At 48.0% G+C, this 20,718-nt stretch overlaps 1 protein-coding gene across 1 annotated transcript in view; it reads left to right on the top strand.

Moving 5' to 3' along the window:
* The window catches only part of P2RX5 (purinergic receptor P2X 5), a gene marked incomplete at its 5' end in the record, with an annotated part of 52,726 nt that overhangs the window by 7,950 nt on the left and 24,058 nt on the right, over window positions 1–20,718 (top strand). The window contains 1 exon segment of the mRNA XM_081945480.1: window positions 20,153–20,228. Within this exon segment, the coding sequence (XP_081801606.1) occupies window positions 20,153–20,228 (76 nt within the window).

The raw sequence follows: 20,718 nt of genomic DNA, 5'->3' as shown, positions 1-20,718 counted from the left end.
CCAGGGCCTGAGGCTGTTGCTATGCAATGCGAGGTCCGTTGTCAACAAGGCCCCCCTCATTTTTGATCTAATTCTGGAGGGGGAGCCGGACCTCGCGGGAATAACGGAGACCTGGTTGGGCCACGAGGGAGGTTTACCCCTCGTGGAAATGTGCCCACCAGGTTACCGAGCATTTCACCAGCCACGGGCCCAGGGAAGGGGCGGTGGGGTAGCAGTGATTATTCGGGAAGACTTAGAGCCGAGGGAGTCCACTGTGCCGCAGACATCCGGGTGTGAGTACCTTGTCGTGAAGTGGGGCCCTGGGAGACAGTTGGGCCTGCTGATAGTATACCTGGCTCCTCGCTATACATCAGCGGCCCTGCCTGAACTCCTCGAGCTGATCGCATCGGTGGCGGTTGAGACCCCCAAACTCTTAGTGATGGGGGATTTTAACCTGCCATCGGTGGGAGAAGCATCTGAGGGGGTTCGGGAGTTCATGGCTTCCATGACAGCCATGGACCTGACTCAATTGATTCAGGGCCCGACACACGAGGGAGGACACACCCTGGACCTTGTTTTTGTCTCTGGCCAGTGGTTGAATGATCTGGGAGGAGGGGACTTAACCATCACTCCCCTGTCATGGTCAGATCACTCACTCCTCCGACTTGACTTCCCTGGTGCTACCCCCCACTGCGGGGAGGCGGAACCGGAAATCACTAGATGGTTCCGTCCCAGGCGCCTAATGGAACCAGAGAGGTTCCAGATGGAGCTTGGGCCACCTTCTGTAGCCCTGACCCGCCCTCGGGTAGAGGACCTGGTGGTCGCGTGGAACAATGCGACTACCAGGGCCTTGAACCGGGTGGCGCCTTTGCGGCCTCTCCGGCGGCAACGATCCACCCTGGCCCCTTGGTTTACCGAGGAGCTAAGGGTGATGAAGCGCCACAAGAGATGCCTAGAGAGTCGTTGGAGATCCTCCCGTTCCGAATGTGACCGAACACAGGTACGAGCCCATTTAAGGACGTACCTTGTGGCATTGAGAGCGGCCAAACGTCAATATTGTGCCGCTCTCATTGCATCCGCAGAGAACCGCCCTGCCGCCCTGTTTCGGGTGTCCCGCTCCCTCCTGTTTCAGAGGCCGCGGGAGGCCCCTTTACAGGGTAGGGTAGAGGAATTTGGGAAATACCTGCAGGATAAAATCGCTCAAATCCGGAAGGATTGGGTCCCTTTCAGTGGCCCAGTGGAGACGTCCGTGGCGAGTCTTGAGAAATCAATCTGGGAGGAGTTTGACTTGGTTGCCATTGAGGATTTGGACAGAATGCGTGGACAACTGCGACCTACCACATGTTTACTGGACCCGTGCCCCTCCTGGCTTGTACTGGCATCCTGGGAGGTTACACGTGACTGGCTCCTGGGCCTAGTGAACGCTTCGTTGGGCGAGGGGTCTCTTCTGGCCGCCTTGAAAGAGGCGGTGGTGAGGCCCTTGCTCAAGAAGCCTTCCCTGGACCCTACGGAGCTGGCCAATTATCGTCCTGTCTCCAACCTTCCCTTTTTGGCGAAGGTTGTAGAGAGTGTGGTGGCTTATCAGTTTCCACGACATCTGGAGGAAAATGATTATCTAGACCCGCGCCAGTCCGGCTTTCGCCCCGGGCACAGCACGGAGACGGCCTTGGTCGCGTTGGTGGATGATCTCTGGAGGGCCAGAGATAGGGGTTGTTCCTCTATCCTGGTCCTATTAGACCTCTCGGCGGCTTTTGATACCATCGACCATGGTATCCTGTTGCACCGGCTGGAGGGGTTAGGGGTCCGGGGCACCGTTTTGTGGTGGTTCGGCTCCTACCTTTCCGGCCGGACGCAACGTGTGTTGGCAGGGGAGCAGAGGTCGACCCTAAGCCCCCTTACTTGTGGGGTGCCACAGGGGTCAGTCCTCTCGCCACTCCTGTTCAACACATACATGAAGCCGCTGGGTGAGATCATCCGTGGGTTCGGGGTGGGATACCATCTGTACGCTGATGATACTCAGCTGTACATTTCCACCCTGAACCACCCCAACGAGGCCGTCGAAGTGATGTCCCGGTGTGTGGAAGCCGTACGGGTCTGGATGGATGACAACCGACTCAAGCTCAACCCCTCCAAGACGGAGTGGCTGTGGGTTCCGGCCCCCCGGTTCAACCAGTTAATCCCATCCCTGGCCATCGGGGGCGTACAACTTGCCCCCGTGGAGCGGGCGCACAATTTGGGCGTCCTCCTGGATGCCCGGCTGTCCATGGATGACCATGTGACAGCCGTGGCAAGGGGGGCGTTCCACCAGGTTCGCCTGGTGCGCCAATTGCGCCCCCTACTGGACCGGGACGCCTTGCGCACAGTCACTCATGCACTGGTGACATCTCGCCTGGACTACTGTAACGCTCTCTACATGGGGCTTCCCTTGAAATGCACTCGGAGACTACAGTTGGTCCAGAATGCGGCCGCGCGGGTAATTATGGGGAGTACAAGGTACTCCCATGTGACACCTTTCCTGCGCGAGCTGCACTGGCTTCCTGTGGTCTATCGGGTGCGTTTCAAGGTCTTGATAACGATCTTTAAAGCGCTCCATGGCTCAGGACCTAGATACCTGCGGGATCGTATCCTGCCCCATACATCCCTGCGACCAATTCGCTCACACAGAGAGGGACTTCTCCAGGTGCCGTCCACCAGACAGTGCCGAGGGGCGGCGCCTAGGAGCAGAGCCTTCTCTGTGGCGGGCCCAGCCCTGTGGAATGACCTCCCTCCGGATATTAGGAATACCTCTGACCTCCGCTCCTTCCGTGTAAAGCTCAAGACCCACCTATTCCAAGTAGCTGGCCTGGCTCAACCATAGTTTGATCATATCGCTCCTGACGGGTTTTTTAATTTTGTGATTTTATTTAGGGGATTTTAAACTGTGATTTTAATTGTTTCCATCCATCTGTCTACCTCCTCCATGTATATGTCTATATTTTATGTATGTATTGTCCATATTTGTATTTTATATGTTTTTATTGTACGCCGCCCCGAGTCCTTCGGGAGAGGGTGCGGCTAACAAATAAAATTTTATTATTATTATTATTATTGTTGTTGTTGTTGTTGTTGTTGTTGTTGTTGTTATTATTATTATTATTATTATTATTATTATTATTATTATTATTATTATTATTATTATTATTATTATTATTATTATAAATGATGAATATACTACCAGAATAACAGAGTTGGAAGGGACCGTGGAGGTCTTCTAGTCCAACCCCCTGCTCAAGTAGGAAACTCTATACCATTCAAGACAAACGGTTGTCCAATCTCTTCTTAAAATCCTCCAGTGTTGGAGCATTCACAACTTCTGGTGGCAAGTGATTCCACTGGTTAATTATTCTCACTGTCAGGAAATTTCTCCTCAGTTCTAAGTTGCTTCTCTCCTTGATTAGTTTCAGTAATACAATAATACAATAGTAGAGTTGGAAGGGACCTTGGAGGTCTTCTAGTCCAACCCCCTGCCTAGGCAGGAAACCCTATACCGTTCCAGACAAATGGCTATCCAACATCTTCTTAAAGACTTCCAGTGTTGGGGCATTCACAACTTCTGGAGGCAACTTCTGTTCCACTGATTCATTGTTCTAACTGTCAGGAAATTTCTCCTCAGTTCTAAGTTGCTTCTCTCCTTGATTAGTTTCCACCCATTGCTTCTTGTTCTACCCTCAGGTGCCTTGGAGAATAGCTTGACTCCCTCTTCTTTGTGGCAACCCCTGAGATATTGGAACACTGCTATCATGTCTCCCCTAGTCCTTCTTTCTCTTAAGCTAGACATACCTAGTTCCTGCAACCGTTCTTCATATGTTTTAGTCTCCAGTCCCCTAATCATCTTTGTTGCTCTTCTCTGCACTCTTTCTAGAGTCTCCACATCTTTTTTACATCGTGGCGACCAGAACTGAATGCAGTATTCCAAGTGTGGCCTTACCAAGGCATTATAAAGTGGTATTAACACTTCATGTGATCTTGATTCTATCCCTCTGTTGATGCAGCCTAGAACTGTGTTGGCTTTTTTGGCAGCTGCTGCACACTGCTGGCTCATATTTAAATGATTGTCCACTAGAACTCCAAGGTCCCTCTCACAGTTACTACTATTGAGCACGGTACCACCTATACTGTACCTGTGCATTCCGTTTTTGTTGCCTAAATGTAGAACCTTACTCTTTTCACCTTTGAATTTCATTTTATTAGATAGTGCCCAATGTTCAAGTTTGTCAAGATCCTTCTGTATCTTAAGCCTGTCCTCTGGAGTGTTGGCTATTCCTGCCAGCTTGGTGTCATCTGCAAATTTGATGAGTTCCCCATTTATTCCCTCATCCAAATCATTGATGAAGATGTTGAAGAGTACTGGGCCTAAAACAGAGCCTTGGGGTACTCCACTGCATACCTCCCTCCATGTAGATGCAGTTCCATTGAGGACTACACGTTGAGTGCGGTTGGTCAGCCAGTTACGAATCCATCTGGTGGTGATGCTGTCTAACCCACATTCTTCTACTTTATCTAGTAGTAGGTTATGGTCTACCTTATCAAAAACCTTACTGAAGTTCAAGTAAACTATATCAACGGCATTCCTCTGGTCCACTAATTTTGTCACATTATCAAAGAATGCAATAAGATTAGTCTGGCATGATCTGTTTTTGACAAATCCATGTTGGCTTTTACCTATTACTTTGTTTGCTTCTAGGTGTTCGCAAATTCGTTGCTTGATTATTTTTCCAGAATCTTTCCTGGTATTGAGGTCAGGCTGATAGGTCTGTAGTTTCCTGGATCTATTTTTTTCCCTTTTTTGAAGATGGGAACCACATCAGCTCTTTTCCAGTCCTCTGGTAGTTCCCCGGTGTTCCAGGATCTCTGAAAGATATAATTCAGTGGTTCTGAGATCTCGTCTGCTAGTTCCCTCAGAACCCTGGGGTGTAATCCATCCGGCCCTGGTGATTTGAACTCGTCTAGGGTAGACAGGTGCTCACTTACCATTTTCTTCCCTATTTCAATTTGTGTTCCTAATCTGATTTTTGTGGTGCTGTTTTGGGTAGGTTGGACTGTTTTATCCCTTTGTGTAAAGACAGATGCAAAACATGAGTTAAATAGTTCTGCTTTCTCCCTGTTGCTTGTCACCTTCTTGCCACTTTCTCCTAGCAATGAACCAATTGTTTCCTTAACTTTTTTCTTGTTTTTAACATGTTGGAAGAAGCTTTTTTTGTTAATTTTTACTTTTGTGGCAAGCCTTTCTTCATTGTGAGCCTTAGCTTTCCTCACTTCATCTTTACAGGCTCGGGCTGTTTGCTGATATTCTGCCTTAGTTATGTCCCCCTCCTTCCACTTTTTATGCTTACCTTTTTTGTCTTTCAGTTTGTCAGATAGTTCTTTATGCACCCATGCTGGTTTCTTTTGGGAGCTGATATTTTTCTTCTTCATTGGTATTGTGCTAGACTGGGCTTTTGTAATCTCATTTTTCAAAATTTCCCAAGCTTCTTGAGTTGTTTTCCCCTTGAGGATTCTCATCCATGGAATTTTTCCCAAGCTCTCTCTAAGTTTATTGAAATTAGCTTTCTTAAAGTCCAAGACTCTAGTTTGGCTTTGTTCTACTACTTGTGTTTGGATAATGTTGAATTCCAATATTGCATGGTCACTTGCCCCCAGGGTTCCTATGGCTTCAACACCTTCTATCATTTCCTCTCTGTTAGTGAGGATTAAGTCCAGTATGGCTGACCCCCTTGTTTCCTTCTCTACTTTTTGGAAAACAAAGTTGTCTGCTAGGTTTGTTAGGAACCTGTTGGATCTTCCACTTGGTGCAGAGTTTGTTTCCCAGTTGATGTCAGGGTAGTTAAAATCTCCCATTACTATTGTGGTGTGCTTCCTACATACCTTAGTTAGCTGACTAGCAAAAAGTTCATCTTCTTCCTCTGCTTGGTTGGGTGGCCTGTAGTATAGACCTATGGCAATGTCATTTCCCCCACAACCTTTAATATTGACCCAAATGCATTCAAGATAGTTCTCATCATTGTTGTGCTCTATTTCTGTAGAGAGGTAATTATTTCTTATATGTAGTGCAACTCCACCTCCTCTTTTATTTGGTCTATTTCTTTTAAATAATTTAAATCCTTCTAGCTATATTTTCCATTTGTCGGTTTCATCCCATCAAGTTTCTGTAATGGCAGCAATATCGTATCTGCCCACTTTTACTTGAATTTCTAATTCTCCCTGTTTATTCCTCATACTCTGTGCATTGGTGTATAGACATTTGAGTCCATTTTGGTTTCCACCCATTGCTTCTTGTCCTGCCTTCAAATGCTTTGGAGAATAGCTTGACTCCCTCTTCTTTGGGGCAGCCCCTCAAATACTGGAAGATGCTTTCAGGTCAGAAAAGAAAGAGAGAAATGGGGAAATGATGGAGGGAGAGAATGAGAGAGAGGAAAAAGAGAGAAACAAAGGAGAGAGAGAGAGAGAGAGAGAGAGAAGAGGGGGAGAGGGAGAGAAATGAGAGACCTGGAGAGAATAAGAGAGAGGGGAAAATAAAGGAAAGAGAAGGGGAAAGAAAGAAAGAAAGAAAGAAAGAAAGAGAAGGAAAGAAAGAAGTGAGGGAGAGGAAAAAGAGAGAAAAATAGAAATGAGAAGGAGGGAGGGAGGAGAGAGAGAGAGAGAGGGAGAGACCCATTTCCCACAGAAAACATCGGGGCGCCACGAAACCTGGGTAGGTGTGGATGGGGGAGTCATGTGACTGGGTGGGAATGCCGTTGAGTTGGCCACACCCACTCAACTTTTGTGGTTCCTAGTGTTTTCTTTTCTGTGGGAAATGGGTCCAAATGGCTTTTTGAGCGTTTAAGGTTGCAGATCCCTGGTCTAGTTGAATGAAAAGAAGGACTAGGGGAGACATGATAGCAACCTTCCAATATCTCAGGGGTTGCCCCAAAGAAGAGGGAGTCAAGCTATTCTCCAAGGCACCTGAGGGTAGAATAAGAAGCAATGGGTGGAAACTAATCAAGGAGAGAAGCAACCTAGAACTGAGGAGAAACTTCCTGACAGTCAGAACAATTAACCAGTGGAACAGAAGTTGCCTCCAGAAGTTGTGAATGCCCCAACACTGGAAGTCTTTAAGAAGATTTTGGATAGCCATTTGTCTGAAACGGTGTAGGGTCTGCTGCTTGATCAGATCAAGGGAGTCTCTTTCAACTGTACTATTATGTTCTGTAGCAGAAGAAGAACCAACATGAAGAGGAAGAAGGAGGAAGTGGCAAGTGAGAAGAAGGCAAGGAAGGAAGGAAGGAAGGAAGGAAGGAAGGAAGGAAGGGAGGATCAATGATAATAGAGCTTGAAAGGACCTTGGAGGTCTTCTAGTCCAACCCCCACTTCTTCAACCAGAAGACCATACTCCATTTCAGACAAGTGACTGTCCAGTCTCTTCTTAAAAACCTCCACAACTTCTGGTAGCAAGCTGTTCCACTGGTTAATAGTCCTCACTGTTCTCCTTAATTCCAGGTTAATTCTCTCCTTGATTACTTTCCATCCATTTTGTCTCCTCCTGCCTTCTGGTGCTTTGGAAAATACGTATGTTGACCCCCTCCTCTTTGTGGCCACCACTCAAATACTGGAATATTGCTGTCATGTCCCCACTAGTCCTTCTTTTCTCTAGACTGGAGATATCTGCAACATCATATGTTTTAGTCTCCAGGCCTTTGACCCCGTTAGTTGTTCTTCTTTGCATTTTTCCAAAGTCTCAACAACTTTTTTGTAATGCTTAGAATAAAATATGGATTAAAATATAAGAATGAAGATGTGGCATAAAAGGGACAGTTAGAAGCTTGCTTAAAGGGACAGGGAAATGTCATCAGCCTTCAACCACAACATGTTCCAGCAAACGTCCCTACGTCAAAAGTCCAAAGCCACAAGGTTCAATTAAAGTTCGTTAATGGCACGTGGTCCATACCTGTAACAAAAAGAGAAGTAAGACCCCCATCTCCTTATAAGGCTTTTTCCTCAAGGTAACCAATACGAAATGAGTTAAGTGTTTCCGTGTTATGCTGTCTTTGAGAATGTATAAGAATGCGTGCTTCGATAATGAAGGTCGTTCAGAAATTCGCAACGTTAGCCATGGCCTAACTTTTTTGAGCCTGGCTGCCAAAGAAACTTTTCCTGTATCCTGAGAAGTCTAAAGCCTGTCAATTTCTGAAAACAATGCGGTGACTGTAATTGGATGCAGGATTCCAGGTGTGGCCTTACTAAGGCTTTATAAAGCGGTCGTCATACTTCGCATGATTTTGATTCCATGCCTCTGTTTATACAACCAAGGATTGGATTAACTTTTTTGGCTGCTGCCGCACACAGGTGGCTCCTGTTTAAGGGATCGTCCACTAAGACTCCAAGGTCCCTCTCAAAGTTCCTGTTTTCGAGCCTTATCTTTCACCTCATCTGTATCCCGAGCTTGTCTTCAGGGGTGTTGGCTCTTTCTGCCTGCTTGGTATCATCTGCAGATTTGACGAGTTTCCCTTCTATTCCCTCCTCTAAGTCATTTATGAAGATACTGAAGAGTACGGAGGCTAAGACAGAACCTTGTGGTACCCCAATGCTTACTTCCCTCCATGTAGATGTAGTACCATTAAGGACGACTCGTTGAGTACGTTTTGTCAGTCAGTTACAAATCCATCTGGTGGTGATGCTGTCTAGCCTACATTTTTCTAGCTTACCAAGTAGGAGGTAGTTGTGGTCTACTTTGTCAAATGCCTTGCTGGAGTCCACGTATACCATGTCCACGGCATTTCGCTGGTCTACGCATTTAATCACTTTGTCAAAGAATGAAATAAGATTGGCTTGGCATGATCTCTTTTTAACAAAGTCATGCTGGCTAAATAGCTATAACTTCATTTGTTTTTCGATGTTCACAGATCTGTTTTTTTATTATTATTTTTTCCAGTATCTTCCCAGGTACTGATGTTAGGCTGATTGGTCCGTAGTTTCCTGGATCTGTTTTTTTCCCTTTTTTGAAGATGGGAACCACATCAGCTCTTTTCCAGTCCTCTGGTAGTTCCCCGGTGTTCCAGGATCTCTGAAAGATATAATTCAGTGGTTCTGAGACCTCGTCTGCTAGTTCCTTCAGAACCCTGGGGTGTAATCCATCCGGTCCTGGTGATTTGAACTCATCTAGGGTAGACAGGTGCCCACTTACCATTTTATTCCCTATTTCAACTTGTGTTCCTAATCTGATTTTTGTGGTGCTGTTTTTGATAGGTTGGACTGTTTTATCCCTTTGTGTAAAGACAGATGCAAAACATGAGTTAAATAGTTCTGCTTTCTCCCTGTTGCTTGTCACCTTCTTGCCACTTTTTCCCAGCAATGGACCAATTGTTTCCTTAACTTTTTTCTTGTTTTTAACATGTTGGAAGAAGATTTTTTTTGTTATTTTTTACTTTTGTGGCAAGCCTTTCTTCATTGTGAGCCTTAGCTTTCCTCACTTCATCTTTACACGCTCGGTTTATCAGATTTGGGTTTTCCCAGACGTGCCAACATGGCTCTTTTAATAAAATGGAACTTTGAGGAATTCTTTGCCTCAGACTCTGATTTACTTTTGGATGCTATTTGGAACCCTGACAAGCCTCTTGGCTGGTGACCTAATGGTGACTTCCTTGTGGAGATCTTCACGGCCTTTCTCCTCACACTTGTACTGTAGCTCTAATTCTTGGATCGCCATGTTGGCAGGGTCCAACACCTTCTCCGTTGTCTGCCTCAGTTTTCTGCAGGTCTTCCATGGTGGCCTGGTGAAGAGAGGTCTTCTGCTGATTTGCTGTGGAGACTCTAGAAAGAGTGCAGAGAAGAGCAAGAAAGAGGATTAGGGGACTGGAGGCTAAAACATATGAAGAACGGTTGCAGGAACTGGGTATGTCTAGTTTAATGAAAAGAAGGACTAGGGGAGACAGGATAGCAGTCTTCCAATATCTCAGGGGTTGCCACAAAGAAGAGGGAGTCAAGCTATTCTCCAAGGCACCTGAGGGTAGAAAAAGAAGCAATGGGTGGAAACTAATCAAGGAGAGAAGCAACTTAGAACTGAGGAGAAATTTCCTGACAGTGAGAACAATTAATCAGTGGAACAGAAGTTGCCTCCAGAAGTTGTGAATGCCCCCAACACTGGAAGTCTTTAAGAAGATGCTGGATAGCCATTTATCTGAAACGGTATAGGGTTTTCTGCCAAGGCAGTAGGTTAGACTAGAAGACCTCCAAGGTCCCTTCCAACTCTGCTATTGTATTGTAACAAGGGGGTAATCCCACAATATAAAAAAGATGTGGAGACTCTAGAAAGAGTGCAGAGAAGAGCAACAAAGATGATTAGGAGACTGGAGACTAAAACATATGAAGAACGGTTGCAGGAACTGGGTATGTTTAGCTTAAGAGAAAGAAGGACTAGGGGAGACATGATAGCAGTCTTCCAATATCTCAGTGGTTGCCACAAAGAAGAGGGAGTCAAACTATTCTCCAAAGCACCCGAGGGTAGAACAAGAAGCAATGGGTGGAAACTAATCTAAGGAGAGAAGCAACCTAGAACTGAGGAGAAACTTCCTGACAGTGAGAACAATGAATCAGTGGAACAGAAGTTGCCTCCAGAAGTTGTGAATCCTCCAACACTGGAAGTCTTTAAGAAGATGTTGGATAGCTATTTGTTTGAAACGGTATAGGGTTTCCTGCCTAGGCAGGGGGTTGGACTAGAAGACCTCCAAGGTCCCTTTCCAACTCTGTTATTTTATTCTGTCACAAAATGTTCCAACATGATAAGAATGGGACATGCTAAGTGTTCTGTAGGGAGAACGAGGCAGGCAGGAACTGAGGCAAGGCAGGTCGAAGGTAACACAACCTTTATTAACAGTATAACACGGCAAAACCTCGACCCGGCAAACAGCAGCATTGAACAGCTGAGAGCCCTTTTTATACCAGAGCTGTCAGAGGCTGAACCAATAGAATGGCTGCATTCTCCCTCCAGCTGGCTGCTCGCGTCTCAACCAATCAGGGGCCGGCAATGATAGTCAATGGCATCGTAGCCTCGAGGACTTAACGCTAAGACTTCTCTGTTTATGTTACTGCAGAAAAGGAGAGCCGGTGATTTTATTCAAAGTGTCTTTGGAGTTTTGATGCAGGGAGGAAAAAAACAACATTATATGATTGTATTGCTTTTGGCTGCTTGGTAGAAATATTTATTGGTCTTTTGCCCTTGGTCAAGGCAATTGAGAAGGTCCGATCAATTCAATGCGATGCCAGGAAGCTATAAATAATACAATTATTATTGTATTATTTATAGCTTCCTGGCATCGCATTGTATCTGGGAGATTTGGAGCGGAGAATTGTTCTTTGCCCTAAATAATCTCCAGAGGAAAAGCTTAAGGATGATAAATGGATGCTTAAAATATTTCAGGATCATTTTTTTTCTCTCCTCCTTTGGAATTTATTTATTTATATTTATATATATATATGTTTAAACACCCGTCTCTCCCGGGATCAGAACTGCAAATACTGTATAGGGAGTCCTCGACTTACGACCATGGTGGCACCCAAATTTCTGTAGCTAAGCGAGACAGTTGCTAAGGGTCTGTTCAATATCAGTTCCCACCTCCCACTCTGCTCATCCTACCTCCCACCCCTGTCATCTTTAAGCTATTATATTTTATGTTTTACAGTTTTGCAGCATTCTGCCCTATGTAGTTTTATTTTTTAATAGTGTAAGTCATCAAGAGTTATCCTGTGGTATAATGGGCGGCCAGTAAATTTGATAGATAGATTAGATAGATGATACATAGATAGATAGATAAATAGATAGATAGATAGATAGATAGATAGATAGATAGATAGATAGATAGATAGATATAGATACAAAGATAGATGATAGATAGATAATAGATGGATGGATGGATGGATAGAGATCGACAGATAGATTATAGATCAATCTATCAATTGAGAGATGATAGATAGATAGATAGATAGATAGATAGATAGATAGATAGATAGATAGATAGATAGATAGATAATAGATGGATGGATGGATGGATGGATGGATGGAGAGATAGAAATCGACAGATAGATTATAGATTGATTGATCAATTGATAGATGATGGAAAGATGGAAAGATGGAAAAATGGAAAGATAGAAAGATAGATAGATGATAGATAGATAGATAGATAGATACAAAGATAGATACAATACAATACAATAGCAGAGTTGGAAGGGACCTTGGAGGTCTTCTAGTCCAACCCCCTGCCTAGGCAGGAAGCCCTATACTGTATAGGGTTTAGTAGATAGATGATAAATAGATAGGTAGATAGGTTAGCAGATAGAGAGATAGATAGATAGATAGATAGATAGATAGATAGATAGATAGATAGATAGATACAAAGATAGATGATAAATAGATAGGTAGGTGTTGTGGCCCAGCCGGTGCCGGTGCCGCTGCCACCAGATTCCGACAGCGAGGTGTCCTCTGAGTCGGCTCAAGAGGAGGTGGGGGACCCTGGACAGGGTTCCGACGCTGAGCAGGGCACAGAGAGGCTGGTTGGCCACCAGGGGGCGCCTGAGGCATGGAGCAGTGGTGAAAGCCAAAGGAAGGGGGCTCCTGATGTCATGCCTTGGAGCAGTGGGGTGGAGTCACAGGACAGTGAGTCAGACATCAGCAGTGAGCTATTAGATGCTCGTTACTGATGTGCTACCCGGCGTAAGGAGCAATTGAGCAATTACCGGAGGTAATGGCTCTCAGCTGCTGATCATTAGACTCCTCTCCAGACTATAAAGGGACTGCTTGTGGACACACCCTTTGCAGGAATCAACTGATCATTGGAGTTGGAGAAGCTCAGATCTGTGTCGTACTTTGGCAGGCTGGATTGCTGCTAAACGTTTTACCTGGATTACTGTCAATCTGTTCCCTGGACCTTGGCTGCTAAGGTGATTATCTGGAGTTTGGTAGCTGGATTGCTGCCAAGGGGTGTCGCTGTAGCTGGATTGCTGCCCAGAGTGCTATCTTGACCTTGGCAGGCTGGATTGCTGCCAAGGTGGAACCTGTATGTCAATAAACATCTTTGAAGAGACTTTGTGTCGGAGTGTCTTGGTATACAAGAGGAGGGGGTCAGAACAGATTGATTCCTGCCCCAAACAAAACTCCATTAAGTTGCAATGGAGCAACTACAAGCTGAGACGGCCCAGTTGGCTCAACTGATTGCTTTGCTGGCTGGTCAGGTCTCTCAGCTCCAGGGGCTTGCAAACCCCCTCCAGCCAAGGAGGAAATGTCCAGTGGCTACACCAGACAAGTTTGATGGCAAACAAGCAATGTTTGCAGCGTTCCTGGGCCAATGCCAGCTGTTTATCAGCTTGAGAGCGGAGGACTTTCCCACTGACCGAAGGTGGGATTTATCATCAGCTTGCTCTCAGGCACAGCAGCGAGGTGGGCCACTCCATTGCTCTCCCAACCGAGCCCCCTGCTGGACGATTTTCAGGGTTTTTGTAACCATCTCCGGCTGATGTTCGAAGATCCCATTAAGGGGGAAACAGCCACCAGACTCCTGAAAGAGTTGCACCAAGGGCGTGGTTCTTTGCAGGATTATGTCAGCAAATTCCGGCTGCTTAGTCAGGACTCTGCTTGGAATGAGCCAGCCCTTATGGACACTTTCCAGGACGGCCTATCAGATGGCCTGCAGGACAAGCTTGTGAGGGTGGACAGGCCTCCAACGTTCGACGCGTTGGTTCATTTGTGCCTCCGGATAGACGCCCGGCTGCAGAGGCGGAGGCCTCGCCGCGTGTCCCAGGAGACCAGTAGGGTGCCGGTCCCTCACGAGACTGCAGTTGCACGGGAGGAGCCCATGGAGTTGGGTGCCGCCAAACCCCGCTTGTTGCGCACGGAGATGGACAGACGGCGTGCAGGGGGGTTGTGTTTCTACTGTGGGGATTTTGGACACTTGGCTTTGGTTTGCCCCAAAAAGGGTAGGGGGGCTGTGCGGACTGCGGCCTCCCCTCAGCAACGTGTCGGGAAATGGGCGGGGCCCAATCTGAGGGAGACTTCAGGTCGGGCACAGGCCGGAACAGAGGCGGAGGGGCCTCCACGACATCTGATTCTTGCAGCGCACATTCTCTTGTCGGGTAGTCCGCAGGGAATTCCAGCCCATGCCTTGGTCGATTCCGGGGCTACCACGAATTTTATGGATGCAGCGTTTGTCATGAAATATCACGTCCCTCTGTGCCCGGTAAACCCTCCGATGCGAGTGGACACCATTGACGGCCGGGTGCTTCTGTCTGGACCCATCAAGAACGCCATGCAGCCTTTGTGCCTGATCCTCGGGGAGCATGAGGAGGCCATTCAATTTTACGTGGCTTCGGGTCTGCATTTCCCCGTGGTGTTGGGCTTGGCTTGGCTGCGGGCGCACGATCCCCAGATCCACTGGTCGCAGAACCGCATTTCGTTCCCGTCCTTGCAATGCGTGGACCATACCCGTCATGTTTGCGCGGCTCAGGTGCCCAGTTCGGCCGAGGTGACAGTGCCGCCGGATTTAGCGGAGTTCGCGGACGTGTTTAGCGAGCAGGAGGCGGATCAACTGCCACCGCACCGGCCTTACGACTGTCCCATTGACCTGGTACCTGATGCGAAACTCCCGACGGGCCGCCTATACTCCATGTCTGAACCGGAGTTGGCCGCATTGCGGGACTTCCTTGACAAGAACCTGGCCCGGGGTTTTATCCGGCCTTCGTCTTCGCCCTTGTCTGCCCCGGTTTTGTTCGTCAAAAAGAAGACCGGGGATCTAAGACTTTGTTGCGATTACCGGCGCTTGAACGCCATCACGATCCGTAATCGCTACCCGTTGCCTCTGATTCCCGAGTTGTTGGAGCGGCTCCGGGAGGCCGTGGTGTTTACAAAACTGGACTTACGTGGAGCTTACAATCTGGTTCGAGTCAGGGCGGGGGACGAATGGAAGACAGCTTTTGGCACCCGATACGGACATTTTGAGTATACGGTCATGCCGTTCGGGTTGACCAATGCCCCAGCTGTCTTCCAACATTTTATGAACGACATCTTTCGGGACCTTTTGGATCAGTTTGTCGTCATCTACCTGGACGACATCTTGATCTACTCTACGTCTCGGAAGGATCATCAACAGCACTTGCGTCAAGTCTTGCAGCGCCTTCGAAAGCATCGCTTGTTTGCCAAGCTGGAGAAGTGTCAGTTCTGGCAGACCACCATCGAGTTCCTGGGGCACCGTATATCCCCTGAAGGAATTGCGATGGAGCCAGGCAAGGTGGAGGCATTACGAAGTTGGCAATCTCCTCGACAGATGAAAGACGTTCAGAGACTCCTCGGGTTTGCCAACTACTACCGGTCCTTCATCCCCGGCTTTGCTTTCTTGACCACGCCCCTCACTCGGCTCCTGCAAAAGAAAGTGCCGTTTCACTGGGGGTCCACGGAACAACAAGCGTTCGTGGCCTTGAAGCGCGCTTTTACAAAGGAGCCGATCTTGAAACACCCTGATCCCCATCGCCCCTTTGTAGTCGAGGCGGATGCGTCCGACATCGCGTTGGGGGCGGTGTTATTGCAGGCTCACGCCCCTGATGGCACCCTTTTCCCTTGCGCCTATTACTCTCGGAAACTCAATCCTTCCGAGCGCAATTATACCATCTGGGAGAAGGAGTTGCTGGCTATCAAGGTGGCGTTCGAAGCCTGGCGACATCACCTGGAGGGGGCCAAGCATCAGGTCGAAGTCCGGACAGACCATCGGAATCTGGAGTTTTTGACAACAGCGCGGAAGCTCAATCAGCGCCAGATCCGGTGGTCTCTGTTTTTTGCCCGGTTCCACTTCAAGGTCACGTATATCCCCAGTGCCTTGAACCAGAGGGCGGATGCCCTATCTAGAAAGCCGGAGTACTCAGACCCTGCTGACTCACTGCCCCCCCGGACGGTCCTACCCGTCGAGTCCTTCGCTGCAATCCAGGAACCCGTGGATTTACGGTCGTTGATACGGAATGCGCAGCGAAACGACGAGTGGGTGGAACAACGGCGGGCAGAGGTAGGGCCGACATCCCCGTGGACCTTTGACGAGGACCTTTTGAGGTATCGGAATCGGCTCTACGTGCCTGCAGGACCGCTCCGTGGATTGGTTCTCTCCCAATGTCATGACACTCCGGCAGCGGGACACTTTGGCCTGTTCAAAACTTTGCACCTGGTTTCCCGTACGTTTTGGTGGCCTCGCCTGCGACACGACGTGCAGACATACGTCACGTCATGTGTGCAGTGTCGACAGGCCAAATCAGCGACGGGAGCTCCTCCAGGCTTGCTACAGCCATTGCCGACCCCGGACAGACCCTGGGGAGCCGTGTCCATGGACTTCTTGACGGAACTGCCTCCGTCGTCCGGTTTTATTTATTTATTTATTTATTTTTATTTCTTAGATTTTTAGACCGCCCCTCTCCCAAAAAGGGACCCGTTTCACTACGGTCCTAGTGGTGGTGGACATGCTCACCAAGATGGCGCATTTCATCCCCTGCCGGAGATTGCCGACAGCCCGCGCCACCGCCCGCATGTTCATCCAGCACGTGTTCCGGCTGCACGGCCTACCTGACCGGGTCGTCTCTGATCGTAGTACACAATTCACGGCCCAGTTCTGGAAAGGGCTGATGGCCGCTCTTGACGTTCAAGTTTGTCTGTCCTCGGCGCACCATCCCGAAACCGATGGAGGGACGGAGAAGGTGATTGGGATTCTGGAACAATATCTGCGCTGCTTCGTGAACCAGCAGCAGAACAATTGGGCGGAGTACCTCGCCATGGCGGAGTTTGCATTCAACAACTCGCAGCACTCCTCCACACGGACGACGCCTTTCATGGCGAACGTCGGGTACCACCCTCGTTTTTTCCCTCTCACCCCCATGGACTCTCCGGTCCCCGCAGCGCAGGATTTCCTCTCTGAGCTTCAGGCGGTTCACCAGATGGTGCGCCGCTACTTGAATCAGGCGAAGGAGGATTACAAGCGGGTGGCGGACAGGTCTCGCCGTGCGGTGCCGGAATTGGCCGTGGGTGATCGCGTGTGGTTGTCCACGCGGCATCTTCCATCCCACCGGCCTACGAGGAAGTTGGACCACCGGTATCTGGGGCCGTTCCCTGTGGAGGCCGTTATCAATCCGGTGGCCTATCGCCTGACCCTCCCGCGCTCGATGCGAGTACACCCGGTGTTCCATCGCTCGCTCCTGATCCCTGAGCAGTCGGATTGTCCTCTCCGACGTCCCTCTTCGCCCCTGCCGTCGTCGCCTGAGGTGCACGCACGGCCATCGCACAGAGTGACCCGGATCCGTGACTCGAGATGGCTCAAGGGTCGGTTCCAGTATTTGGTCGACTGGGCGGACGAGGACTCGGACGGTGGGACCTGGACCGATGCGATGGCTGTGCATGCTCCAGCTTTGGTGCGGGCTTATCATGGACGTTTTCCCTCCCGACCGCATCCCGAGCGTCAGGGCCGGGGGAAGGGCCCTGCGGTGAGGAATAGTGTTGTGGCCCAGCCGGTGCCGGTGCCGCTGCCACCAGACTCCGACAGCGAGGTGTCCTCTGAGTTGGCTCAAGAGGAGGTGGGGGACCCTGGACAGGGTTCCGACGCTGAGCAGGGCACAGAGAGGCTGGTTGGCCACCAGGGGGCGCCTGAGGCATGGAGCAGTGGTGAAAGCCAAAGGAAGGGGGCTCCTGATGTCATGCCTTGGAGCAGTGGAGAGGAGTCACAGGACAGTGAGTCAGACATCAGCAGTGAGCTATTAGATGCTCGTTACTGACGTGCTACCCGGCGTAAGGAGCAATTGAGCAATTACCGGAGGTAATGGCTCTCAGCTGCTGATCATTAGACTCCTCTCCAGACTATAAAGGGACTGCTTGTGGACACACCCTTTGCAGGAATCAACTGATCATTGGAGTTGGAGAAGCTCAGATCTGTGTCGTACTTTGGCAGGCTGGATTGCTGCTAAACGTTTTACCTGGATTACTGTCAATCTGTTCCCTGGACCTTGGCTGCTAAGGTGATTATCTGGAGCTTGGTAGCTGGATTGCTGCCAAGGGGTGTCGCTGTAGCTGGATTGCTGCCCAGAGTGCTATCTTGACCTTGGCAGGCTGGATTGCTGCCAAGGTGGAACCTGTATGTCAATAAACATCTTTGAAGAGACTTTGTGTCGGAGTGTCTTGGTATACAAGAGGAGGGGGTCAGAACAGGTAGGTAGGTAGGTAAATAGATAGATAAAGAGAGAGAGATAGGTAGGTAAGTAGACAGACAGAGACAAATAGTTGATAGATAAATAGATGATGAGATAGTAGATAGATAGATAGATAGATAGATAGATAGATAGATAGATAGATAGATAGATAGATAGATAGATAGATAGATAACAGAATACACTTGGTTTTCATTCAATTGAGCTCCAGGGGAGGGGAGCCAGAAATCGCATGATAAAGCAGCTCCCCACTCCCCAACCTACCCAGTCCAATCTGCTGTTGAGAAGAGCCCGAACGCACAGGGGCTTGGAAGCAGGAACCAGCTTTGCAAAGATAGAAAAAAACTGTTCCAGTTAAACCAGAGTGGATTTGATTTCACTTCTTTGCCAAGTGAGAGAGAAGCCTTACTTGCTTAACTTAAAAGTCTCATGGGAAGGTCTCTCCATCTGCTGGACTAGATCACAGATCTGAGAATCTGGCCAAGTCGGTCCTTGGAGCTTAATTGATCAGTTGCCCTGGCAACGAGGGGAAGGAGAGGCCCCAGGATTTGCAAGACAATGCCTGCTCTCTCTGTGCAAGGCTAGCCCCCCCCTCCCCATCCCCAGCATGAAACTTTTCCGCCAGGTGATTACTTCTACTTTGCGTTCATCATCCCACTGCTTCCTTGAACTCTTGTTTGGAAAATAACTGCAAAAGGCAGCCTGTAATTGGGACCCCATCCTGGGAAAATAGCCCTTGTGGACCCCATAACTGGACATCTAGCCTGTGTTAAATCTCATTAGTTAGACACAGCGCCCTCTGACGGCTACCTTGAGAACTGCAACCTGTATTTTGGCCACTTCCGTGTAGCGCCCTCTGGTGGTCAGCCTGCGAACCACAAGCACGTGTTCAAGCCATCAGACTTGCAACGCACCCTAGTGCCCAAAAGGTGAATTGCACCCACATCTCTCAAAGCTTGCAAAGCACCCTAGCGGCCAAGAAGTGAATTGCGCCCACATCCCAAAGTTTGCAACGGATAGATAGATAGATGATAGATAGAATGATAGAACAACGTAGATAGATAGATAGATAGATAGATAGATAGATAGATAGATAGATAGATAGATAGATAGATAGATAGTTGCTAGATAGATACATATATTTAGATAGTTGATAGAGAGATAGGTAGAGATAGAGTGATAGAAGATAGATAGAAAGAAAGAAAGATAGCTACTGTAGATGGATGGATGGATGGATGGATGGACGGACGGACGGACGGATGGACAGATGTGTTATTTAAGGGGTATTATTAGTCTAGGAACTAAATACTATTTAAGTTAGTTGCATAAAGTTTATCTGTTTGAGAACAGCAATCGTACGCTTGGACCAGAACAATAGATAAATAGTAGATAGGTAGGTAGGTAGGTAGGTAGGTAGGTAGGTGGGTAGGTAGGTAGGTTGCTCCTGGTTCGGCCCGGATCAGGTGAATCAGTAGTAGCAGCAGCGGGAGGCTCCACCCACCTATCTGGACACTTCTATGCTCACGCGCACTGGAGCATGCCCAAACCAGTAGTAAAAAAATTGGCAATACACCTATAGATAGATAGATAGATAGATAGATAGATAGATGATAGATAGATAGATAGATAGATAGATGGATAAATATATGAGAGAGAGAGGGAGGGAGGGAGGGAGGGGGCATTGCAAGCGAAGGAATTCTGGGAATTGGAGTCTACTCATCTTAAAAGTGGCCGAAGCTTTAAAAACCCTGAGCCAAACAAACTGAGTTTCTTTAGTACTTCTCATTAGAGAAGAAGGCAGCTACATCAGGGTCAGGCTTATATCCCATTCTCCCCTGTATCTTGAACAGCTTAAAATATGATCCTGGAAGAATTCCAGTTGACTTCCAGCCTTGAGTTCTTTAAGCCTGTAAAAGGAAGATTTTGTCTTTTCTGACTCCTCTAGAGCCCGAGTATTCCAGATGCCTTGTGTTACCGCGACAATGACTGTCCCCGGGGAGAAGCCGTGATAGCCGGAAACGGTATATATTTGCTATTCAATATTATTTCAGATAGATTGGATTTGGCATTTTTATCTACTCCCTGAGTCCTTCCCAAGGACTTAGGATAGGCAAAAGTTCATCACCAAATCTCCAGAACCATAAAGCCTACAAACTTTAAATTTGGCACGTATGTTCCTCTTGGCTTCTAGGTGCTCGCTAAGAAAGGATTTTTCTAAATGACCATCCGATCATTAATATTTCTTATACAGTATTTATATATATAGTGTCAGCCGTTCTAAATACCATGCAGAATTAAATCATTGTCCAAGGCAAAGTTATCCTTAAAGGTCCAATTTATTCATGCAGGCAAGTTAGCATGTCTATGGAATTCCAACTCTGATGTTCTTCCTGGAATTCCACTCAGTTGAAAGTTCATGATCTATCCCCACACCCACAAATCCATCACAGGTTCCAATCATCATCTTCCACGCTGGCATCTACACCCCTCTGCTTCCGGTCAGGTGTCGAG

The sequence above is a fragment of the Natrix helvetica genome, assembly GCF_964273705.1.
Source record: "Natrix helvetica genome assembly, chromosome: 2".
Taxonomy (NCBI): Eukaryota; Metazoa; Chordata; class Lepidosauria; order Squamata; family Natricidae; genus Natrix; species Natrix helvetica.
Note: the sequence above shows the minus strand (reverse complement) of the source record. Positions and strands in the feature narration are given on the sequence as shown.